This window comes from Homarus americanus, unplaced genomic scaffold (assembly GCF_018991925.1).
Source record: "Homarus americanus isolate GMGI-L3 unplaced genomic scaffold, GMGI_Hamer_2.0 scaffold23578, whole genome shotgun sequence".
In the NCBI taxonomy this organism is placed as follows: Eukaryota; Metazoa; Arthropoda; class Malacostraca; order Decapoda; family Nephropidae; genus Homarus; species Homarus americanus.
In genome coordinates, this window is record NW_024733231.1 from 6229630 (window position 1) to 6255971 (window position 26342).

The 26342-nt window shown below is 36.1% G+C and overlaps 2 protein-coding genes across 15 annotated transcripts in view; one reads left to right on the plus strand and one right to left on the minus strand.

The window, feature by feature from the left end:
• Nucleotides 1-181: 181 nt before the first annotated feature.
• On the plus strand, nucleotides 182-23047 carry LOC121869636 (ATP synthase mitochondrial F1 complex assembly factor 2-like). Of its 3 annotated transcripts, XR_006089570.1 has the most exons (10): nucleotides 182-450; nucleotides 899-1001; nucleotides 1208-1314; nucleotides 6997-7080; nucleotides 8201-8311; nucleotides 9124-9304; nucleotides 10102-10217; nucleotides 11407-11589; nucleotides 18238-18396; nucleotides 19331-23047. XR_006089570.1 is itself a non-coding variant. In XM_042371150.1 (9 exons), exons 2-8 carry the CDS (start codon nucleotides 917-919, stop codon nucleotides 11539-11541), a joined length of 819 nt encoding a protein of 272 aa, XP_042227084.1. In that variant the 5' UTR covers nucleotides 182-450; nucleotides 899-916; the 3' UTR covers nucleotides 11542-11589; nucleotides 12080-12573. The 3 variants fall into 3 exon arrangements, 2 of the variants coding, with proteins under 2 accessions (XP_042227084.1, XP_042227083.1); XM_042371150.1 differs by lacking the exons at nucleotides 18238-18396; nucleotides 19331-23047 and adding an exon at nucleotides 12080-12573; XM_042371149.1 differs by lacking the exon at nucleotides 18238-18396 and having other exon boundaries at nucleotides 183-450.
• Nucleotides 12898-26342, minus strand: part of LOC121869634 (probable phosphorylase b kinase regulatory subunit alpha) — a 71214-nt gene continuing 57769 nt past the window's right edge. For 8 of the 12 annotated variants that reach the window (XM_042371147.1, XM_042371140.1, XM_042371145.1 and 5 more), the window contains 8 exons: nucleotides 26007-26039; nucleotides 24130-24179; nucleotides 21986-22006; nucleotides 19322-19486; nucleotides 18462-18515; nucleotides 17751-17840; nucleotides 16893-17006; nucleotides 12898-16427 (listed from right to left, as the gene is read on the minus strand). In XM_042371147.1, the coding sequence (XP_042227081.1) occupies nucleotides 16206-16427; nucleotides 16893-17006; nucleotides 17751-17840; nucleotides 18462-18515; nucleotides 19322-19486; nucleotides 21986-22006; nucleotides 24130-24179; nucleotides 26007-26039 (749 nt within the window). In that variant the 3' untranslated portion in view covers nucleotides 12898-16205. The remainder of the gene's footprint in view (nucleotides 16428-16892; nucleotides 17007-17750; nucleotides 17841-18461; nucleotides 18516-19321; nucleotides 19487-21985; nucleotides 22007-24129; nucleotides 24180-26006; nucleotides 26040-26342) is intronic. The other 4 variants (XM_042371144.1, XM_042371148.1, XM_042371142.1 and 1 more) reach the window with 3 other exon arrangements.

Sequence of the window (26342 nt, forward strand, 5' to 3'; positions counted from 1 at the left end):
GTCATAATTATGCCAAAGGACGCATTTCTTATCTCTATATGTAATTTAAAGTTCCTTGGCAAGTATTATATTTTATAGATAAAATTATTTATTAAGAGAATGAAATAACTATCATCTCGTCTCCCCAACCCTTGAACTGCTCCAGGGGTCGAGTCATTGAGTCCATGTGTTATTATATGATCAGTGTCTATTTGTAATTGTTGTTCGTATCCATATTTTGTAATTTACTGTACATCTGATATTTTCCAACTGAAATAGATAAATAAAAGCTATTACTACTAGTTATATATCATGGAGTAGAAGAAAACGGCAGTGGTGGCCCCGAGTGATAGGCGAGCGGTGAGGGCCTGGGTGTGTACCTCACTGGGAGACACTCATGTAATACAACAGGTGAAGGAAGACACACCTAACTCCATAACCGGCAGTTAAAGAAGAAATACACGTGGCCTAGTGAGTTCCACTTAGTGTATATGTTATACTCCGAGTGTGGTGTGTTGTCCACCGTGAAAAAGGCGTTATTTATTTATTTATTTTTAATTTTCGCCACCTATCAGCTTACTAGCCGGGAAACCTGACATTTTTGGTAGTGAGGGTCACATTTTATAACACACTTCCCACTTGTGTCTGCCCAAGGCTCGAACCCTTGACATATGGTGAGATATACTGCACACCTTACCACTGTACAGTACCACCACCTTCACGGATAACCCAGGCCTTATCTCTAACTGGTATTGTATTTCTGTACATCTAATTAGAAGTTGTCAATTAACATTAACTGATTCTGTATCATCAGAGGAATATTTTTACATAAAATGTTCCCAGTACAGTATAGTACAATACTACCAATGCAGACCAAGTATAAACTTTACACAGTACTTTTATCTCTTTTTATTTTCAGGAAAACTCAGCAGTCACAATGGGAGGCTTAAGGTGGGCATTTGGTCCCCAGCTTTTAAGACAAACATCAGCATCAGTAGTACCACGTCGTTTTTTGCCTGAACGTAAGTATATGCAGTACAGTACTATATACTGTAAATAAAATTACTGTATATACCACTTAAAAATATAACTTTTGTTTGTATTTTTATCTTTGCTAACACTTTTCAATATGGATACAGTATATAATCTTCACCCTTGGCTTGAAACAGTACTGTACTATATACAGTTCCTCAGGATTTCTCTTAGAGCCATTTTTTTTCCTTTACAGCCAGAAAACGCTTCTACAGGAATGTAACAGTAGCTGGAACAAGTGACACATATGAAGTGAATCTTGACCACCGTAAATTGAAGACACCTCTTGGAAATATTTTTAATGTAAGTCAAGTGTGACACTGATTAAAATACTTATTGTGTATTTGACTTTTTTTTCTTTTTTTGAGATACGTAGGAATGTTGCCTATGCTGACCTTAAGCTAAAATGCTGGTCCACCCGTGTATTGACAGTACTGTAAATTTAACTCTTTGACTTTGGTAAGTATTAATGACCACTGATCAGTAAAGTAGAAAACATCTTACACAACTGTTAAGACCAGGGTATCTGATAATACTTTAGAGAAATAATGTTTAATAGGCACATTTATTAACAAACAAACAAAAACTCTTAACACAAACAATAATGTTACAATAAATTAACACTACTCCTGTCCTGTTAATTAAATTCAACAGGTAAGGTCCATCACTCCGCCCCTAGTGAAGAGAAGTGTTGGTGGACGGATCCTCTCTAGTCTGGGTTCTCCATATGAGCTTAGAACTCCAGCACAGTTGTAGAGTTGATCCACAGTGTATAGTAGATAGTAGGGTTCAGGTAGACCACATGAATAGTTAAGTCGGTCCACTAAAGCCAGGAGTTGGAGCAGAGGAGTGGTGTGGCTTAACAGGAGTGGCAGAACCAGGTGGTAGCTGATCAGACCAGGTGGAACAGATGTCTTTTGCTATTTGGCTATTTTCTTTCATCCTCTTCGCCACTCATCGGCTTGTTAGCCGCTTGGGCGATCGGTCACGTCTCTGATTACTTTTCCTTTTCATTTATCTTCTTCACCTAAAGATCGGCTCGCTAGCCCCCCGGGCGATCGGTCACATCTCTGTCACGCACTGTTGGCAAATACTGGGCATGCACTGGCTCCTGAATGTACCTGAACCCGCTCCAGTGTTGGTCAAGTCTTGTCTTGAAAGAGCTCACACTTGATGCCATCACAACACTCTGGTAGATTGTTCCAAGAGTTCACAACTCTCACTCCGAAAAAGTTTGCCCTCGCAGTTTTCTGGACTTGCGGCTTCTTCAATCTTGAGCTGTGACCCCTTGTGGGGCGAGCGTCCGCCAGCTCCAAGTAAGGACACTCAACTGAGTAGTGCCCCCTGAGATGCTTATACACCTCAACTAGGTCCCCCCTTGCCCGTCTGTAGTATAAGCTAGGCAAGTTCAGGCACTCCAATCTCTCAGGGTAGCTGAGGTGCCGAAGTGCAGGCACCAGTCTGGTGGCCCTCCTTTGAACATTTTCAACAAACTGACAGTCCCTAGCATATCTCGGGGACCAGATGGGGTGACAGTACTCCAGATGGGGAAGCACTTCACTCCTGAAGATCGTTACGAGGGACGGACCGTCTACATATCTCAACGACCTTATAAGACCCAATAATTTATTTGTCTGATTTACCTTCTTCTCGCAATGGCCCTAGAACTTCAGCTCATTGTCAACATACACACCTAGGTCCTTCTCACACACAGTCTTAACTAGTGCAGTTTCTTCATCCTGTTGGGACATATAATACGCCTCCTTAACGTTGGTACGCCCCAGGTGCATCCTCTTACACTTTGTGACATTGAATCTTAGGAGCCATTTCTTCGACCATTCCTGCAGCCCACAGAGGTCCTTCTGCAGTTCTTCACAGCCCGCTTGGTTCTTAATTTCCCAAAATAACTTGGCGTCATCGGCAAACATTTGTATAGAGGAGTGTATAACGTCAGGCATGTCATTTATGAAACAAACTACAGATGACGATTTCGTACCATTAATCACCACACACTGCTTGCAGTAATGTAGAAAGTCTTCTATCCAGGCTAGGACATTTCCCCGAATTTCGTACCCTTCCAGTTTGATTTTCAGCATTTCGTGGAGTACACTGTCGAAAGCCTTGGCAAAATCTAGGTAAATATTGTCGATATTACCACTCCGTTCCTGAATATGGGTCCAAATATCCAATACTTTGAGCAATTGTGTTAAGCAGGAGCGCCCCGGCATAAAACCGTGTTGGCAATCTTTTATAAGGTTGTTTCGTATTAGATGTTCCATTGCGGCATCTCTGATAATACTCTCAAGTACTTTACATATTATGCTGGTCAGGCTCACCCCTCTATAGTTGTTCGTGGAGTGACGATTGCCCTACTTGAAGATAGGACTCACATAAGCCACTTTCCATTCACTGGGGACCTTTTGTTCATCCAGGCATTTACAAAACAGGATCTTCAGGGGCTCTGCAAGCTCGTTGCACAACTCTCTTAGCACTCTAGGATGCACCATGTCAGGTCCGGGACTCTTATGGACCTTTAGCCTGGACAGTTTATTTCTAATACCCTCTTCTGTGAACACAATGTGGGTCAGTGCTGTGTCAAACCGTCTGTCCTCAAACGCAGGAAGGTTAGTTGCATCCTCTCTTGTGAACACCGAGGAAAAGAAGCTGTTCAATGCCTCAGCTTTATCCTGGTCAGAATCTGCATAACTACCATCCACCAGCCTCAGGTCTGATACTCTTACTCGCGTTTTCAATTTCGACTTTGCATAGCGGTAAAACGCCTTTGGGTTTGACTTGACCTTGCTTGCAACCAGCCTCTGGAACTCCTTTTCATCCCTCCTACACTCTATCTTTGCTTGGTTTCTGGCTCTTGCATACATCCTCCTGTCTTGCTCATCGTTTGACCCAACCCATGTCTTGAATTTCTGGGTTTTCTTCTTAATTTTGTCGACCGCAGCATGGTTCATGTGTAGGGATCCCCTCGTATTCCTAGAAGCACTGGGTTTGGTCTTGGGTATATATTTATCGATCAAATGGGTCACTTTACTAGTTTTGATATTCAGCGTAGTGTCTGCGTTCTTGTACCTTAATAAGTCAGGCCAGTTGATACCCCTTATCTCTTCCCTCATCCCATTGTAATTTCCCTTGTAATATTTGCACCTTGGCCTGGCCTTATCTTGAACTAGGTAACAGTTAAATCTGAATGATAACACTATATGGTGACTGGTGCCAACTGGGGCAAGGTGTTCCAGTTTGGCCACCATACCCTCCTCATTTATTATGATGAGGTCTAGTGGTTTGGGTGTTTGCTCCCCTCTGTAATGTATCGGGTCTCTAACATGATGGAACAGAAAATTATCTCTCAGAGTTTCTACAAAAAGAGTAGCAGGGTTATTCAAGTCATTCGGGGTGGACTCGTTTCTCTAGTCGATGTCGCCATAGTTAAAGTCCCCCATGATAAGGAGGTGGCTAGGGTTTAGCATCGCCGCGTTGTTTATTAAGGTTCTTAAGTTCCTTTGATTTAGTGGGCCACAGTTTGGGAATCTGTAGATACACCCGACGATAAGTAAGTCCCCTCCCTTTAATTTAATTTTACACCACTTGGACTCTTCAAAAACATCCTCTCCCTGTACCATCGCCTGGCTGGCTCTAAGGTCTTGCCTAGCGTAGATAACCACACCCCTCTTGCAAGTTTCTTGAGAAAGGTTCATAAATGAGTCATATCCAGCAATACTGAACTCACATTCCTCTGGGTCGATTCTCCTGTTCTTGTACAACAGTTCTACAACACCTAAATTATCTGGTTGGTGTACTCTTAGTATTGTTTCAAACTCCTCTCTCTTATCAAGGAACGTGTCAGTATTAGTGTACATGACATTCAAGCCAGAATTTGTTCTCGGTAACGTCTCTGCTCTTAGTAATAAACCTGCTCCCTCCCCCCCCATTCTCAGAAGCTGCTGCATTAGCTAAGTACAATACACTGTATTTTGCAGGGCGTGGTTAGAAATGTCATTGTTTACATGGCGCTCGCTTCCTCCTGTCCAGTAGGCTAAGCTGGTGCCGCCTCCTGGGTGGGGGGTTGAGTGGGTGGAGGGTGCACTGCTGCCCCCTGGCCCTGTGTCGGCACACTTGTTTCCACTTCCCTCCCCCTGAGTATAACCCATGTACACCTGTCCCCATTCCTCCTCGACTCCTCCCTCTTCTGCTTCAAGTCCTGCAGGAGCTTCTTGTGCTGTTCCCTCTGCATTACCGTGCGATCTGGGTGAATGAATACATCCCGAAATGCCTCGCTCCTTGCTAAGTTTTTTGCCTGCCGAATAACTTGCCATTTCTCCTCCTCACTCACTAGTGTGATCCTGAGGGGGCGAGGCTTAGCCCCCTGCTTTTGTCCCAGCCTCCTTACATCCTGAGGGGTTGATGGAATCTTCAGAACCTCTGTCCAAATATTTTGAAACAGCACCTTATCGTGTGTTTCCTTACTCACAGTTCCCTCCGCCTGGCTCTCTGGGACTCCAAAAACTATTATACAGTACATTGTTCTTGCACTGGAGACATTCCTGGTGTTCCTCCTCTCCCCTAACGGTAGGTCTGTTAATTTTCATTTCTTCGACACACTTCTTCAAAGTCCCAAGCTGTTGTAGAACCTGTTCTGTTCCTGCATTACTCTCCGCCCCCTCCCGTGGCCCTGCTAATACGTCAGCATAACTCCTCTTAGCAATCACCTCCATTCTATCGGCTACTTCCTCAGTCTTAGCAAGGATCTCTTTCCCAACTTGCTCCAGTTTGGCAACCAGCAAGGCTCTAGCGTCATCTATTTTCGTCCCTAGGGAACTCGTTCTCCTTTGGCTTGCAATCGCCTCTTTCACCTTGACTATGCAGTCAAGGCAATACCAGCAACAGCCTTCATGCTTTACAGCAGCTTGCATCGTCCTAAATGTTGCATTAGTCAGGCCTGTATCCTTCATATGCGACGTCTCCCTGCAGTATTCACATATCAAACTCATGGTTGTTGTTGTTGTGTGGGGGGTGCAGACTGTGTATAGATCTACACCTATTTAAAAAAAGTAAAGAGAGAAAAAGAACAGTACTTAGCTACTCTCTGTTGCCTATAGAGTTGTCGTCTGTGACTGCGTACACTGTATCTCCCTGTGAATGGTGTATTGTAGGCACAGTTTCAGTCCTTGAGAAAGCACACAAACAAAATAACATTTAAAGTCTCTGTGGCACCTATGACACGACTTGGTTTCAGCTGGCACGGTGCCTTTCCAGCTTGCTTGCTAGTTAGCGCTCACTTTAAGTTATTTACAACTTCCGCGGTCACTGATGACACTATGAACTATCACTGTATACACTGTATCTCCCTGTGAGTGGTGTATTATAAACTCAAGTAGAGTCCTAGCAAAGAAACACACCAGAAATATTACAGAGTAAAACTCCCCAAAATATTAAACAATAATAAACTCAGTAACCAAAATTTCTTCCACTTATAAATCACCACGACAAAAAACAGGAAAGAACACCACCAAAATTTGGGAACGAAGCTTACCTGTGCTGTCAGTGACTGATGGGCATGAAGTGATCTTTCAGGCACTTCCCTTCACCAAACAAACCTTGTAAGGAGGACTCAAAACAGCAAGACAAAGGATAACACTGTTGGGTAGTTTAATTTTCACTCAACAGGTAGTGCTGTTAGATGACCTCACAAAGCATGTTACAAGGATAACTAAACAAGAAAAATTTAACTATTCAAAATGTTTAAATTCTAGGAAAAAACTGTAGTTGCTTCACTTAGGATTACAGCACATTTTTCAGGTCATTTCCTAATGTCGTGCCTTAATGTGTCGTAGCTTAGAACTTCTTTGATTTTAAGTTCAAATTAAGAAAGACCTGGTATGTATAGGGAATAATTGTAGACATACTGAACAGATGTGTAATGATCATGGTAGTACTGTATTGATATTTGATTATTATTCTCTCAATCTCCAGGTTCCAAACTATGGCCTGGCTCTGGCTATTGCTCATGAGTGGGTAGCAGTGAAGGAGAAAATACACCCGAGTTTCATGCATTTGGTGAGTTAATTATTGTACCTGACTCATTGCAATTAACCTGGAACTGACTGAATAGATTTTTATGAATTTTAAGGCGTTCGTATTAATTAAGCGTATCTAATTTTGTCACAGTAATTTAGGTATTTTTTAAGTTTTTGTGAATGATAGGGTATATAACTTATTGTTGGGTCGTGGTACAGTATACTATCTCTCTTGCTGTCACTGATGATATGTACAGTGCAAAATTTATGTTATATAGTATACAGTATAATGTACAGTAATAACTTTGGTATTTATCTATATTTGTCTACACACACAGGCATGTACTCAAACATATACACTCACGTTTTCACTCATTCATCGTATACTGTATTGGCTTATGTGTGTTAGTTGATTTGTTTTATATTGCTTCTTTTTCGTTATTAGTTTTTTGTTCTATTTAAAAAGATGACATTAGACTGTACAGACCATTTGCAAGGTACCATGTGAGCCACCTTCTATTTATCATGGTGTTGGAGGCAATATCAGAGGACTTTAGGACTGGCCTGCCCTGCCCTGGGAGTTGTTGTATGCTGATGACTTGGTGCATATATCAGTAGTAATGAAGAGGCGGTGGAGAAATTTAAGAAATAGTAGGGTGAAATGGAGGCAAAGGGCCGGAGAGTAAATGTGGCAAAAACAAATGTACTGTATTGATTAGTAGTGTGAGTGAGGAACCCATGGTGAAAAGTGTAAAGTAGCCATGAGCTGTCTGCAAGAAAGATGTTGGCATCAAGTCATTACTGTGCAACAAGTATGGAAGGTGGGTACACAAGAGGTGCCGAGGAGTTGATGGCAGACTGCGGGATGTTATTGACATTAAGTATTCTGTATATGCAGGTAACTAAGTGCCCACAGCAAGACTGGAGAAATTCAGCATTACGGATAATGTGTCCCAGAACTGTGTTGATGAGTTCTGTAACCTGGATGTAATGATCAGTGCAAATGGATTCAAACCTTTATATACAGTATACTGTATAGACTTTGAGAGTCAGTATAAGCTTGCAGGAGAAATGAAACCATTCACTTCATCCTTCATCATAAGATTTAGCATATATGATTATGTTGTATGTTTCTTTAGTGTTTTATTTCATCTTTACAGACTGGCCTGGCTAATACTGTCATAGACAATCCAAGTTATCAAACCAAATGGGATGTTATCAATAAAACTTTGGATTACATGGATACTGACACGGTGCTATTCCGAGATGACGTAAGTGGTGGATTAGTGTACAGTAATTTTATATTTTTCCCTCTGTCATTATGTGTAGTTCAGGGGGTTCATTTGTTTATGATGCTTCTTGTTTATCCAGTAACTTTACCATATGACTGGATATGAAACAAATTGGCCAAGACTTGCTTTATCCTGAAGTCCTTCCGTGGCTTGATGGTTCATGTAGGGATAACTTGTATGTATTTATTCATTAACCAATTGTTTCTTTGGTGTCTAGGTTAAGGTACTGTACTGTATTATTATATTTGGAGACTTACTTAACCTGTAGGCCTACTGTTGCCTTATAGATGGTTTAGGTTTCAGTGTTGTCTACCTTAATATTCTTCATTCTTAAACAACCATTCCACGTGTTGCCATTGCAAGTTCCGTTTCTTCTTCACTCCCAGTCCAAAGTGGTTTTGTTCTCTGTTGGATTTTGTTCAACATGGGACATAGACTGAAAGTATAATATTGTTTCATACATACCTGAGTGATATTGATTTTTCCACTCAGTAGGGAACAAAAATCTTTCATATGTATACAGTATAAAGATATTTTGTTGTTATTAGTAACTGTTTGGATATTGCTACATGTTAACCTCCTTTTCCTGTTAGTTTTTACTTATGATTTTCACCTGTTCTTGGAGATTTCTGGCTCTTGATCCTTCTTTCTCAAAATTGGAAGAGGAGTCAAGATGATACATAGATAAAAGGGAAGTTAGAAATTATTATGCTTTCAGACTACTTAATTCTTGCAAGTTTAGGTTGTGTTGTTGATCATAATATCTTCTTATTAACACTGATATCCCTCAGCGGTCAGATGAATTCATTCAGCTTCAAGCAAAGGAGTGGGACCCAGTTCTGGATTGGTTTAATACAAAATTTGAGGTAAACTTAAAGCCTTGTGGGGGACTCTTAGGGGCTAACATACCTCCACCAGCTCGTGAGGCCATCAGACGTTACCTCCTCTCCTATAATATGTGGGCAGCTAACGGTAAGTACACTTCCTTAAGTAGAAAATAACAGAACAATAGTTAGAATGCTTGATAGGAGCGTCTGTGTCTTTATTCTAGCCACTGTTTATTTTAGTGGTAAAAAGCTTCAGAGAAAACAGAAAAGAAAAAGCAGCCGTATGTTTATTTCATTTGCCGAACAGTAACTTCAACCTAGTAAATTGAATATATAAATTAGAATGTGAATTTTTACCCCTTTTTGGACAAATCCTGCAACAGATGCAGTCAGAATTATCAAAATTTTACAGCTCCATCTACAAATGGTTTTAGGAATATTTAGATATGTATCAGGTACAAATGTTTAGTGTTTAAAAATATTCTAGGAGGATTTGTGGTAATAGACGAGGGTTATTTGGCAGATTTTGTTTTGTACCTACAGTATTTATAAAGTAAGATTGGGTTTGTAAAGAAACTATTTCTTGTTAATAGAATTGAATATTACTGTATTAAACTTTTTATACACCTCCTAGTTATCTACTTATTTTTGCTTTATGTTTGCTTTCAAAGATTCAGGGAGAAATTTTACATTCAAACTGGAATGATTAGAGTCCTCTATTTGCTGCCTCTGAAAATATTTGAATTACTTATTTTTAAATACTAATAATCTGCCAAGCCGGAAAAGGGGCAGGGTTATGTACCCTCTGTAGTCAAAGAGTTAAAAACTAGATTGGTTCCATGATTGTTAATAAATTTTGCATTCCTTACCACTTAAAAGATGAAAGTTTACACATGTACAGTGATTAGAAGTGTTCAAAATGATACACTCTTGTTTTGACAGGTTTTCTTTATGGTGTCGAAGCGGTCAAGTCGGTTATCCTGACAATTGCGGCTGCAGAGCGAAAAATTTCCGCAGAAAGGGCAGTTACTCTCTCAAGATTAGAAACAAATTATCAGGTGAGATAATTTTGAAAAGTTCACAAGTAAAATTTATGTTCTGAAATTGAGATCCTGGGTGATGGACTAGTATAATTTTGTAACTATTGTTGCTGTGTTTTGTACACATCTCTGTTTGCATCTTTATTGGTGTGTGCACATCATCTTCAAGCTAGTAAATAAAGGATTTTTTTAGTCAGCCATGTACCTTAAAATAGCTTTGTATACTTTATTAATGATTAAATTGTGTTTCCCTGCATGTAAAGGGAAAAGTGATGAGAAAAAATGCAGAAATCAGAGTGAAATAAGTACTGCACGTTTAGTGTACAGTACTGGGGAAAGTTTATAGTAAACTTATTTTGAGAATTATGGGAAAAACATGAATGCATCAATGTGGGTTCAATACATAACAACTGAGAGTGTATTAAGTGTTTGCAATGCTATAAAAAGTATGAGTGATAAGTACCTAGAGAAAGATTTATTGAGGGCAGACTGTGGGATGTTGCTGACTTTAAGTGTGTTCTGTATGTGCAGGTAACCAAGCTTCTACTTTTATTGTTGGTAATGGGACCTTCTCTCCAAGTGAAAGAATGCATGTGGCTGGTGTGAGAAGTGTGATGTTGTATGGCAGTGAAACAAAAGAAGTTTAAAGCAGATGTCATAAGTAGACCTGAGCAAGCTGAAATGAGAATGGTAGCAGTAAAGTGGATGTGTAATGTGACACTGAAAGACAGGGCAGGAGGGTGTTGAGAATATTAAGAGTATTGGTGACATTCTGTGTAGAGGCAAGCTGAGATGGTATGGGCATGTGGAGAGAATGGATGTGACCAATTGGATCAAGAGGTACATGAGCCTAAATGTGGAGGGGTAGGCCAAGAATCACTTGAGGAGAGGTTGTAAGAAATGACATTAGAGTTAAGAAACTGACAAGAGACCATCAGGTAACTGTAGCTAACCCTAACGTATGTGGAAAATGCTGATGATATATAGATCTAGAGAAAGCTTATGATAAAATTTATAGAACAATGGTATTGGAAGTGTTCGAGAAATTGTTTAATGCCTTCCAACTTTTTTTATAACATCATGCATGAACAACAACCATTCACAGTTTCTTCTTACTCATTTATAGCCTTGAGGACATTTAGCTTTCTGATTATGACAGAGATTTGTTTATGTGCAAAAGATGTCTTATACTTTAATTTTCTTTCAGACATCACATTGGGGAGCCGTAGAATGGGCTCATGATTTGGAGAAGTACGACCTTGAGTCCAGATTTTCTGCTGCTTTACTCTTCATACACTTCAATACTTGGCAAACTACTGTTAAACAGAAAGCCAAGCAGTGACATCGTCAAGATCTAGTTTGATGTGTTTATACTTCGTAGAATTGAAATGTAAGTGCATAACACATTTTGTCAATACTAGTCTGTTCGCTTGCAGCTGAGGCCTAGGGTCAGTTTGCATCAAGGCATCTGATTGATTAGCAGACAGACACCTGAAGAATCACTTCAGTTCTTGATTATTTAATACATCATATTTATGTTATGATATTTTATGGGATGATCATTTTCTCTGTTGATCTCTAATAATTTCCACACTTGGGGAAGCAAAAATTACTGTGTGAAATGCTCTGGTAACAAAAATCTTGATGAGAATAAGAGAAGAGTACAAAATTTCAGTAACCTCCTTCACCCTGCCAAGCACTTGGCTGCCTTGCTACTAACTGACCCTAGGCCTCCATTGCCAGTGAATAGACTATACCTGCATATATATTAATTTTACTTTAGTTATGAAGTGTTGTGTGTGAATACTGTATATGTATTGATGTGTTTTAATAATGTGGTTGTTATTGTTTGGGTATTTATATAAAAGAAAACTTTTCAGGTTTTTTTTTTTGACCCATTAAAGGAATTGAGAGAGAAATATTTTGCAGAATCAATGCATAATGAAGGACACTTACTTATAACCTGCACAATGACTAAGTCAGACAAATGTGGAGCACATTGCACTATGGCTGCACAATGTTACCTCTTAACACTGTAAATCATCATGCTTAAGGGTTCGAGTCATTGTACTGTACTTGAAAATGTCATAATTGTACTCAAGGGGTTAACCTTCAGTGATATCTATGATTATTAGTCTCCATTTTTTGGTGATAGTTCTGACAGTAGCTGATCTTTGAATTAGATCCCATAATCTTAGATTACAGTTCCTTGATTCCTAACCCAGAGGCTTTGGGAGCATTATACATTAGTCACTCCAAACAGGCATGATTATAAATATCTAGACATTCCTTATTTGTTAGCTTTAGGCCTTATTTAATGACTGTCCAATTTATTTTATTTTACAATAATCAATTATTAAACATATACCGGTAATGAAGAGTAATATTTACAAAAGCCAGTACAAATCAGACAGATAATGCCAAGGCAGTTTGCTAGCAACTATTCTTGGAGGATATGTTTCTGTGATTAACCTTTGGTAACAGTTTACTTACATTTATTCAATACATATATTGAATGAAATCTGCTCATCTGTTAATATAAATTCATCATTATACAGTATTGGTCAAAAAGTAATTACTGTAGTCCCGCTGATGACCTTTGAAATAATTTCACCAACCAGTCATTATTCACTTAAATTTTTTATTGGTATACAGTACAGTATATACATTAGGAATAGTAATAATAAAACAGCAAAGATGATATTGATTGAAAATATAATTATTAATTCAAATTCAGTAACATATAGTATGTGAATAGCTCTTATAGTTTAATATATAATTTAAGTTAAGTTATACAATAAGTCTGATACAATCAAATAGGCCTCACATATTTGACTCTATAGATCATATGCACCGGATCCAAAATATTCAATATAAACTATTGCACAGGACTGAACACAATATATTTGCACACTAAAAATTATAAAATTGGCATTGTAATTAACCAATTAACTGGCACCAAAAATCACAATAACTTAAAAATTATATTACTGAAGATTCATGCATGCAAACAGAAACAATAAACCCCAATGACTTCAGATTTGATGGGGACATCTTTAGAAAGTATAAACTGAACATTCACTAATTTTCTGGTCTTGTCAACTCATTTTAGCGATGCTGCAACATTAGGGCATAAGTGGGACAAAACCTCATGGTGCTGTTGCAGCATTTAATGAGGTTTTGCCCCACTTATGTCCTATATGTTGCAGCATTACTAAAATGAATCGACATTCTTGGGATGAATATACATGACAATCCCTCAACCAGTTTTTTAAGTCACAAACAGCACCACACTGCAGTGCTCAACAGGGAGGTGTGGCAGTAAAATTAACTTAGAATATTGGAATTACTGTAGTTCATTTTACCACCACACTTCCCTGTTCTTCGTGACTCAGTTTTTGTTTTTTAAACTATGGTTGTAAACATGACAATCCCCCATCAACGGAAGAGGGGTGATTAAAAGTCCAGACATTAGGGTCTTCCATAAGCGATGTCTTCACGGACTACTGTATAGTCTGTTCATTTGAACTTTGCAACCGAAGCCTACAGTCAGTTTGTAGCAAGTTGTAGTGACCAGCCAATCAGCTGCCTTGCTACAAACTGACCCTAGGCTTCAGTTGCGATTGCAAACACTTATTAATAATTTCATAAACAATTTATTATTAACAAGCTAAGATTACATTGTTACACTTTGGATGGTGAATATCCCTTTTTTTTTCTAAATCATGTAATACCAACCCAATGACATACAAATCATCATTAACTAATCACTTGTGAACTGATTTAACATTAGCACAATAGGGTATTGATACCATCATCTGCCAATGAAGATATATGACTACGTACTTACAATTCTGAGTTCTAAATTTTGCAACTCGGAATTATTTAATACTGCACATTCTAATAAAATGCAGTAGTCATAAAATATTTGAATGGATACAAATCTAGACTCTGGTGGTTTTGTTTAATTCTTCATTATTAATGAATATTTGATTTGGGAAGGACTGGCATAGAATAAAAAAGAAGTTACATGGACATTATGATACAAAATAGGTACAGGGTACTTGTAATTAACTTGACAGCGACCATAGTAAGGTAGAGGTACATATCTTATGAATCAAAACATTTTTAAATTTAGCTGTAATTATAACCTGTCCTATAAAAATCATCACATGTCATACTTCATCCAGTTACCTAAAGCCATGGGGAACGTTAATCCTTAATTTGTTATTTCATCAATCTGTATTCATTATAAAACACTAGTAGCATCACTGTCACACAAAGCAATGCTACATTTTATGTAACCTTTATCAATATAAGAACATTAATAAAAAAAATATATAAATACCTATCTAAAATTCTTGCTCAATCTAAGTAAATAAATACTGTGTGTATGTCAATGAAATAAGAAAAAATCATTAAAACAACAACAGTACTGTGTACATACAGTAGCTATCTTTGTTAATTCTGAGTGTTCCTAATACTGTACAGACTAAAAAAAAAAAATACACCCTGTATATATTTAAAAAAATTGGTAATGAAAGCAGTAGCAGTGAATATATTTTTTTTAATTCCTGCCACAATACTGCAGTAACCCTGCCTCTATATCTAAAACAATTCATGAGGATTAACAAGCTAATATACAGTAAAGCACGGGTTCTAAATTAGGGGTAAATCACTCGTGAGGGGTAATTTGACATTTTTTTTTTTGAGGGGGTAATGCAGTTGAATACAGTGTACATGATTATATACAGTATATATATATATATATATATATATATATATATATATATATATATATATAACAAAAATCCAATCTAAACTGTACACCAAATTTGTGCATATATGGTTCCTAGTTTATTTCGGGGTAACAGCCAAAACTAATAGAGAACCCCTGGTATAAAGAAACTAAAAAGATGAGAATCTCTAACTACTCACTAACTTAACTGTGGTGTCATTCCTAGCTGAAAAAGGACCTGAGGTAACTGACAGTGTATAATCTCTAAATCTTGTGCATAAACTTATGTCTCTGAACTACTGCACCTATATCAATAGAAAATATTAAGTTAATATAAGACAACCCTTTGCATACTGACATGGATAATAATTTGTTAAAACTATTACAAGAATGTTTGTATGTAATCGTTAATGTATCACTAGTTTCTCTGGTGTCTTAGCCTTACAGTACAGTGCAAACTATGTACCATATATACATAGAATGTGTACAAAGGTAAAATCATTCTATAACTGTACATTACAGTTCAGTGGTTTCATAAAATTTATAATCCAAAGATTAAACAGGAAACACAAAACTAAAGGTATATAACAAAATTAAATGCAAGCAAAAAATCTTTAACATATTATACGGTAGTGAAGGATTTTTTAACTCTATATTTCCTTGAAATTTCCTTTTTAGGTCTCTTATAGTACAGGGTTTTCAATATGCATTTCCTTGATATTTTCCTTAGTACATCTCTCCCAAAACATTGGTTGTATCCATGATACAAAACTCATCCTACAGTTTTTTTAAGATAATCAACCTACAAATGCATCTCTTAGTTTTAAGACTACAGTACTTATCAAAGGAGAATATAAAAGAGACATCTTCATGCAAACCATATTCCTAGTATCACGTCAACAGAATATTCCTCCATAAAAATATATCTATACATTCAGCCTTTATTAACCAAGTCAAAAGTATTACTTATGTTACATGGCCTTACACCTCTCATTATTGTTAAGGATGGATTAGACGAGAAAGACAAAAAACCAAAATAATAAATATTCATGCTTTCAAAGTCTTAACAATAGTAAAGTGCAGTATATACCACTACTGCATATATTTTAATACTTTAGAAAGTGGAAGAAGTCTGCTCACTACTTTGTTTACTGACTACTTCGTGATATTCATAAAACTAATTGATATGAGACACCTTTACTACAATGTATTTTCATAGCTACTTAATAAGATTTCATTGTGTTAATAACATAATGTTATCTCACCATTCAGCTAACAGTGCAGTCCATGTCTCCATCTTGTGGGAAACAATTAAGAGTAGAAGTAACTGCTCGGATCATGTATGACATAGTGCCATAGCTTCCTGATGGTGCACTGTCATAGAAATGTAGACAGATATAAGCAGCACCACCGCATGCTAGTCCACCCCCAACTCCTGGCTCACGTTTATCACGGGCACAACACAAAGTTGCATCGCCATCTTGCTGTTTCTGCAAGTAGTACGAGGTAGCATTAGTGTTATATACCTGCATACTTTAACATTGCATATACTGTAATAATATCCTCTTTGTATTACTTTACAGTACTTGCATTTAAAAATTTCCAAGACAAATAATTTACCTCTGGAAATAAAAATGGGTACAGTAATGAATGGAATAGAAGCAATTCTCTTAATTCTTTTAAAAATAAAAGCAGTATTTGTTTCTGTTCTTCATATATGAGGTTCATACCTGATATGGAATTGAAATTTTTTTTGCAGAAACTAATCACTTATATGAATGACCATTAAAAAAAATATATATATATATATATATATATATATATATATATATATATATATATATATATATATATATATATATATATATATATATATATATATATATATACAGTATTTTTTTTTTTTTTTTAAAACCAGCCAAAATTGTTTTAATTTACTGTACAGAGCATACTACCTGATCTGTGAGGAAAATGTTATTAGCCACATGAACTATGTCCTGAGCCGACACAATATCACCAAGAGAGTCTGTTTTGTGATATTCTTGGACAAGTGACAGAACCATCAAAGCCTGAAAAAGAAAGATAAGGTTTTTCAGTGAATTATAAGCCACATTCATAATTTAAAAATCTAATTTATTTCAGAACCATAAGTACAAGTATAGATAAAGCAATGGAGTAAGGTACTAAACAGTGTTGTCAAAGTGATTAACAGTAAGGTAGTGTTTTGACCTAAATATGAAAGTAATTATATCTAAAAACTATTTAATCTTGTCATTAGCAAATGTAAGTGATATCTCCATTCGCCAGAGTAATTGGTGCAGTGCACTTCCGGGAATGAGAGATTTCCGGGTAACAAGGCGACTCTCTCAAAGCCGGAAAAAATACCTCATCCCTGGAATTTTCCGGGTAACGGAAAAATTTTCTCGGGAGTTCCAGAAATTGCCCATTACATCACCTCTCGAACCAAGAAAGAACTCCCCCCATCCCCGGAATTTTCAAGGTTTGAGGGATTCCAGCTAACGGAGATATTACTACACTGCTGAGGGCAATGATTTGAGTGTTGCATCATTTTAAATAAGCAACAAAAAGTTGAATGAGAAATTACAACAAAGAGTAACACTTACCTGATAAAATGTTGAGTAAAAATCTTATACCCTGTACTGTATAATTAAATGTAGGAAATCCCAATACTCCAATGCATACAATGTTCTGTCCATCAGGAAAAACATTATTTTCTGATACAAAGACAAAAAAATCTGAGTAGTGATTGAAGGGCATTGGGGAAAAAATAATCAAATAAAAATTATACTAACCTCAACAACCAGTTGCCTATATTCTGGTTGAGGAATGGTATTTAGGACAGTTTCCACCTCAAGTGCAAATTTCAGTTCACCTGCTGTCATCTGCAAACAAAAATTTTACACTTCAAAATAAAAACCACAGAACTATTATTTTAATATGGACTAGCTTTCAGGCATTGCAAAAGGGCTATGGATATTGCTAAAAAAGCTAGTTCAATTCCAAGTTCATAAGAGATGTAATAGTTTATACGTATAGCTATCTATTTAAAATGGATGGTTACATGAATATTGATAAACCCATACCAAATGGAAGGATTTTTTTTTCTTTAGGTATGGGGAAAGTTGTGATAGTGGATTACTTGATAGAGTTTGATGCAGGAAGAGACAGAAAGTGGGGTGAGATGATTACCAAGAAGAAAAGACGGTACTAAGATATCATTTAAGTGTACTGAGCTCTATTAAAATTGACTTGCAATTTTTTATTTTTTTTTATTTACAGATCACAATATGTCTAAAGACAAGACACACACACATCTGGTTACTGTTAAGAACATTGTACAGTGTCATCATTTCAAAGTAAGACAAACATGAAATATATTTGAGCTACTACATGACTAAACTGCTGGCCTGACTGAAATATCACCACCACCCTTTTATGGTAATTTTCCACACTCATGTGGGTTAGATTGGCCTTGTTTACCTGAATAACATGTAGGAACTTACCTCCTGAGTAAGACTCTGTGGGATTACTTTGCCCTCTATGTTGATTCCTCGGCACTGTAAATAAGTTGGTCTTATTCAGTACACTAGTACAGTATATAATTATAATTATGTAAAACCATACCATTGCCATACAGTACTTAATTTTAGTACAGTACATACAATGGAGTTTTTTCACTAAATTTTATATCTTCATGAATTAATAAAGTAAAACTGAATGATTAATCCTGAAATACAGTACCTATAATCTTTTATGACTGAACCAGTACAAAGTGACTCCTGAATTATCACATCAAATCCATAGAGTTAGAACTTATAACAAACTTAGACATGAGTGGCTGGGGCAAATTCATCATTTAATTAACGTACACTTTCCCATCACAACCATATCCCTAAAAGAGGTTTAAAAATGAATTGCCATACCGGGTAGGTAGAATGCAGAAGATGCATCACATTGGTACTGCATATGCACCTTGCCTGTCAAATGGGTTGGCCAAATTAGATTCCATACCTTTTCCTCCTAATTATCTGGAGGCCATGGGTGAGGACTGCCAGTGTTGGGACCCCAGCAAAGAATCCTAGATCTAGAACTTTGGTTAGTGTGATGTATTGACCCACAGTTCTAATGATCCCTGTTTGGGACTTGGTTGTGTTGGGAAACCATAATTAATTCATGAATTACCCCCTGCCACTAATGTATAAGGGCTGCCAGAGTTAGTCATCTCATGTCATGAACTTAGTACAGTACAACTGTAAATGTTGCCTTGGGGTGTCGTCATAAAAAATATACAAATATGACTGGATGATACATGAATAAATTATGCATTATCTATAAAGATCATATTAAACTAATCAATACAAACCTTCTCCAGAACTTTCCATATACGTGGATAAAAGTTGCGTGGAACACGATTGAGAGCACCATCCAACCTGCGACGCCTTAGCCACTGACCGTAACGATCACCTTCACTGTCATCAGACTTTCCTTCTGTCATTGATGAACCCAAGAAACTACCTATTGCACTTTTCTAGAATTCAAAAGAAACATATGAGGAGCCGTTACTAAATTATTTTTATTAAACTTAGATAAACTTTTATTAGCCATTTTACACGGATATCAATAGCACTGTAGTACTACCATCATGCTTTTCACTCTTTTTCTAAAAACTAATATTATTTATAAACAAAACGGGTGTTTATGTATACACCAAAGGTGTAGTATTGTACCTACCTGATTGGTCACCTTAAAATTATTATTTTAAGTATTCAATTGGGTCAATTGGATAGCTTATGAAATTATGAAGGTTTCAGAGTACTCACCAGAACCATATGATGATGTAGAAAACGAGCTTCACCAATAGTCCACCACCCACTGCACAACAGTGACCATATTACCCTATATAACCTAATCTCAGAACAGCATAGACTGAGGCTTTACTGACTACCATAAACCCTTTTTGAACATGTAATTCCTTACTTTATCCCTATCTTACTTAAGACTGTTTTAATTATGTTACTCATTGCTTTAGTCACTCACGTTTACAGTTTAAAACACTCATTCATACCCTTTTAATCACTGACTTCTACTGTTTTAGTCACTCTTCACAATCACTTAAAGTACTTCCATCAGGTGTTGCTTTTGACAAAGTCAAATCTCCTCTTAAATTCTTTCTCCCAACTCCACACAATACAAACAAACTACAGTGACAAACTCCCATGAATGAGACCCAAACTGGTAAGGTTCATCAGTTGTGTATAAAGAACTTATTTAAGGGATGGTTAGTAAGATATGCTACAAACTTTGTAGTTTTGACAGCAATTATTTTGATAACTTCTTGCACAGATGTTTTGGTTGTGCTTACCCATCACTAATTCACTGCAGTCACCACCTGGGCTAAAGCATTTGTTCCAAAGGTGGTTTTTTCCATGCCAGCTTCAAAGAAATCCAGGTAACTATTTTCTGGAATTCTGTGAATCTACTGGTGGAATTTTATAGCATGGGCAACTGTTGATGCAGTTGCATACTGTGCAACACAGAGTAATTGCAACCATCAGTTGAAAGTCTTGCTTTTAGGCCCAAAGCTAAATAACAAATATCAACTCATTTGGAAAAGCAAGGATGTTTCTAACTGGTCCTATTTGTTGTGGAATGTCCCTTTGTCAGTAAAAACATTACTGGATAATAGTGATGCATGCAAGTCCCATCCTTCAGGATACATATTACTTTCTTGAAAATTAGTTGGATCAATGTAGCAATTAAAATTTTCAGTGCCAATCCATCTACAGCATTATATTTACAGTACTCATCTTCCTCTTTGAATGGGAGGGGTCAAGGGAGACAATCTTTTCAAAGGAAAAGGATGGGAAATATTAAGGAAGAATGATGCAAGAAAGTTGTAGAAAGCAACTGAAAGATTTGAACCATTTTGTGGAGATACAGTATATCCAAACACACACACATACACACATCCTCATACTGTATCTTCAATTTACATTCACAAGATACATCATCAATCTTTAACCACCTGGATATATTTAGAAAAAACACTATGATGCAACCAGCCAGTCAGTTATTTAAATAAAATAAAATCCTGAGAGAGTAAGAGGTAAGAGCACAGGCTATTTGGAGATGGGGATTATGACAATTAAAAACTTTACTCGGAGATACCTATAACATTCATAGCAATTTATATCATGAATCCAAAACAGCTGAATATAAACCTGAAATTTCCAACCCTAAATCCTTGGTAGTAAGGGTCAACTAAATTGACAAAGCAAAAACACAATACTGTACAAAATAAGCATAAACTTTGAATTTAAATGATCACAGTAAAAATTCAATGGATTCATTCAGATAAGAAGCACATGCTGTATGTGTAGCAGCTGAATTACTATTTAATTAGGCAATCTCTGGAGATCATTCCAGGATAATTATATAAGTACTGTAGTGGTGCATGGTACTGTACAGTACTGTACATAGAAAAGTGTTGATTGATAATCATTATAATGCTGGTGGATTCAACTGGCAATATTATTCCATTACTGGTGGAACATACAGTACTCTTAAGAGTAGGAGAAATGATGATAAAAAAAATGATCTACAAAATATAGAAGATATTTCAAGTGGATAGTCGTGTATGGTAATTATACCAGGTGTGTGGGATTATGGTAACTGCTGATTACTGCAAGCAAATATCAAAACAATGCAAAATTTATTATACATTTCTGTGATTTACTGAAAAAAGTGAGACATGCAGTTTATAGAGGAAAATGTGAATAATTTATTCTTTTATACTCCTAATGCAAGAGGAGTTGATATATATTGTATACATTACTTCAAATTAATTCTGGTTTTAGAAAAAGGGAAATGTTACACATATTTAAAGCTTATGATAACAAAAACAGCCAACTAAAACAGTAGCAAATGATTAAAGCAGATTTAAAGGGGAAAATAAAGGTGTGTATTTATGGACAATACAATATCAGGTAACTAAAATCAAGCACTGCACATGACCTCCTTATCTCACCTTCTCAGCATGCAACCCTCCCTGCCAAAGTAAAAGGGGATGAGAAGAGCATTAGTTAACTAGCTACCAGGGAAGACCTTCCTTTGTCAAATACTGTACAATGTCCTATTAGCTATTAGCAAATGTAATACAAATACAAATCAGCATATACAGTATCTACATTAATTATGCAAAGTCCCTCTTAAGCTTTATCTGCAGCAGCTGCCTATATCTCACAACCAATTTTGAGAAAATCTTTACAAATAATTTACAAAAATATCATAAAGTAAAATTTGGTTCAAAATTTTTTAAGAATTTTTTTTTAACTCATGAACGTTAACCTATAGGTACACATGTTTAATGAATCCTAAAAAAAATATCTTCATACTGTTTTCTCGTGAGAAGTAGTGTCTTTTTTAGGGTTAACGGACAACTCATTGATTCATTAAGCTCCAACCACTTCTCTGCACTTAGCCTGAATACATTATATGATTGGTTGTCAGGTTTATCAGGGCAACACATTAATGAATCACCAGTCCAATTTTTTTCCTTACCACATTAATAAATTTTCAGTCAGATTTTTCTTATCGTTTTTAATTGAGGTTAACATTTATGTAACATTTCTGACCCTAATTTACTTGAGTTACAGGCAAAGACATAATCAAACTGGTAAGGTAACTGTGATGGTGCATGACTGGTAATGTAAACAGTTTGGTGTTAGTTAGAAGTGGGGGTAGTCTGTTAATAAGTCAGCTAGCCAATACAGTGATCATGACGGACAGATTCTTCCCCTATACATTGACTGCACATTAACACAACAACAAGTCCATTTATTAAAACACATATCACTGTTTACAATAATTACACACCACAACACTACACAAAACAGGTAACTACACGTACTTTGACAACTCCTCAACACATTACCAAATTTGTATAATATGAACTTTTACCTTGTGTTTTTGATATACCTGAGTTATAAGTTATTAATATATACTGTACTACAAAACACTACATAAACTCAATGTCACACAAAAATTAAGTGAATAACCAACTTATTCTGATAAAGCTTAAATAAATTTCCTAGGCAGTTTTAATATGAAATTCCCTACAATTTGACGCATTGAACAGGATGACGTAGTGCCACATACTTTGATACTTCAGAAAAAGAAAACTGAAATCAGTGAAAAGTAAAGTATATTTTGTTGGGTACAATCACTGAGGTCTGGAAGTTAACAGTAATTGGTGCCTGGGTACCTTGTGTACCAACCAACCAACCTTACTTAGCTTAACCAACCAACTACACACACACAAAATGCATCTCAAAATCAAAGTTATTCATGTGTATGTATTTCCTCATTCAAAGATGCACTTCACCAAGATAAGTGCAAAAGCCTCAACTAAAATGAGACAATGTAGTATTACTGTACGTACATACAAATCATATCATCCTTGAGTCTTTTCACTGTATTAACAAATCTGCTGCTACGAATTTTCTTTCTCGACCCTGTAGTTTAAAAAGTTGAAGTTTAACAATGCAAAAAAATGCTGATTTAATTTCTGCCATCTACACCAATGGTTTTAGTTTTAAAAGAGTGTGTGTGTGTGTGTGTTCAAATGGGCACCCAGATGAAGAAATTACTGTTGACCTCTAGCCTCAACATGTACACACACTATAGTTGAAAGTTAGAGGCATGAATATATTCAAATAACAAAAATAACTTTCTAAGAAATATACTATATGAAAACTTATAGTCTGAGAGCTCTGTAAATTTAGGAAATATATGACAAACTGCCAAATGAGCTACAGTGTGAAATACAGCCAAGGTAAACTACCACTACACTGACAGACAAAACCCTAATTTCTAGTAGTCTTGCTTCTTCTATGGCAGACCAAGGCTAACTTACAGCATGCAATAACCCATCACAACAACTGAATACCTACTAGCATGTAGGATATGAACATTTTTACTTGATGCCCGCTACAACTGGCACATACTGAAGTTTATTGCAAATCAATAAAACAAAACATTGATTACATTAATTTATAAGATTTTTAATACAGTACACAGATGCTATCACCTGTAATTCCATTGAGTCTGATTTATAACATAAAACAGTACTTTCATATAATTACATTAAAGGTTTAGTTAGATAATTCTTACCTTGCTGAGCTTGCTGGAGCGACTGCTGATGAAGAACGTCCCACTGCGAGCTGAAGAATACAGACATGGTGTTAAAAGTCACTGAAACACTTTTTATGTACAGCAAAAAATCATAACAGTACAGCAATTTAAAAAACAAAAACAAGAAAAAGATAAAAAATATTAAACCACAACAGTTTTACAGAGATACTGTACGGGAATTTTTGTCTTTTATAGTACAGGTGCTCCTCTACTTAAGAACATTCAACTTACAAACTTTCAGAGATACAAACATCATCACCTGCCAGAACAGGTGTTTAATGTGGATGAGACTGGATTATTTTGAAAAAATTCCAGATAGAACAAACATTACCTAAGAGGAGAAGAGTGAGCCAGGTCTTAAGGCTGTATTAAAGGGTATAGCTGTACTAAATCTCCATAATCTTTTCATTTTTTACAATATGTTTGGTATCTACAAGAGTAAAGTTGGCCTAACAAACAAGCCTCAGGAACGTAACTCGTTCGTAAGTAGAGGAGCACCTGTATATGTCTTGAAAATGCTTAAACAGGTACAGTATATACAGTATCTAATCTCAACCTGGTCAGTTGTTTATATATATATATATATATATATATATATATATATATATATATATATATATATATATATATATATATATATATATATATATATATATATATATATATATATATATATATATATATATATACACATATACACACACACACCCATTACAATACCAATATTCCACATTCATCTATTAATGCTGATATTTTCCTGTTCTTATTTTCTTCCCCCTCATATTTTCCTATCTAGTAAGAGTAACAAATTGCTAAAATTCTTACCATTGTAACCTGCTGTCAATGTACTTTGTATTTCATATCTTATCACAGAACAAAAGGATATTTTCATGGAACATTTCTAAGACTAATACATCAAGGAAAAGTACTACACAATAGTCATACAAGGAATGAAATGATCAGATAAAGTGAAAATTACTATAAACATCTTTTAATATTTTACAGTAACCTCCCCCAACTTTAGACAGACTATTTAAGGCTGAAAAGGGAGTCTGGCTTTGTTGACTTTCTACAAACACAAAATAACCTCATTTATGGTCATTTTACAGTAACTAACTTTATCCACACTCCATTATACAAGAAAGTGCATAAAATAACAATTCTGAGGCTGAGGTGTAAAAGGCAAAGACATGGAGTGGCTATGTTTTGTGGAAGGTCAGTTGGCATCACCAAATCCATCAGTTTATCGGCAACGTTTATGTGCTCGTACATTTGTTTTAACCTTGCCTCACCAACACTACTACCAAATGCACAACCCAGTGATGGAATAGAAAGTGTACACACACACACAAAGGTTAAAGTCAGGATTTCTACTCGAGTATAAACACAAAACTGAGTACCAATGGTATCCCCCAAGGCAAGCCAAATCTCACACGGATTTGAAGATGGAGAATGGTGACCCAAAGGACCAAACCAATATTTGTTCTAATGAGTGATATTTTAGTCTAATATTTTCTGATTTTTGTGGTAGAGTCTGAATGGATCGTGTGCCATTAACATAAAATGACTTAGCAGACTGGCCTAATATTGAAAAAAAAAAAAATAATAATAATTTGTTCTCAACAAGTACAGTACAGATGGTCTAGATTAGTGAAGATTTCTAGCTACCATTAAGTGAAGTCAGGTAAAGCAGAGTTTACTGTATAAATATATATCATAAATTTATAGAGTGAGAGAGAGAGAGAGAAGTGATATAAATTCATTCCTTTATAACAATGAGAAAGTATAACACATGTGTCCTCTACAACTTCAACTACTGTACACTCACGGACACACGACAGTTAACCTAACCTTACCATTTGCAAGTAATCCTTCACGTTTGAGTAAGACTGGCAAAAGCAAAAATGCATTAGATAATTAGCTATGGGTAGGAAATATAGTCAAGATGGAAACAACCACCAAAAAATAAGCTCTTCAAACAGGCAACAATTAACATATAATAACTTAAAGAAGATGTTACCCACTGAATAAAATGATGGATTCTGTATCTGTAAAATGGATGTGCACAATTATTTGGCATTTTCAATCATTTCTACAAGACTTCCATGAAAAGCTGGAGTTTTAAAGGGTTCATTCAAGCAAGTTCACATTAGTAATACAAAACAATCATGACATACACCATTAACATTAGT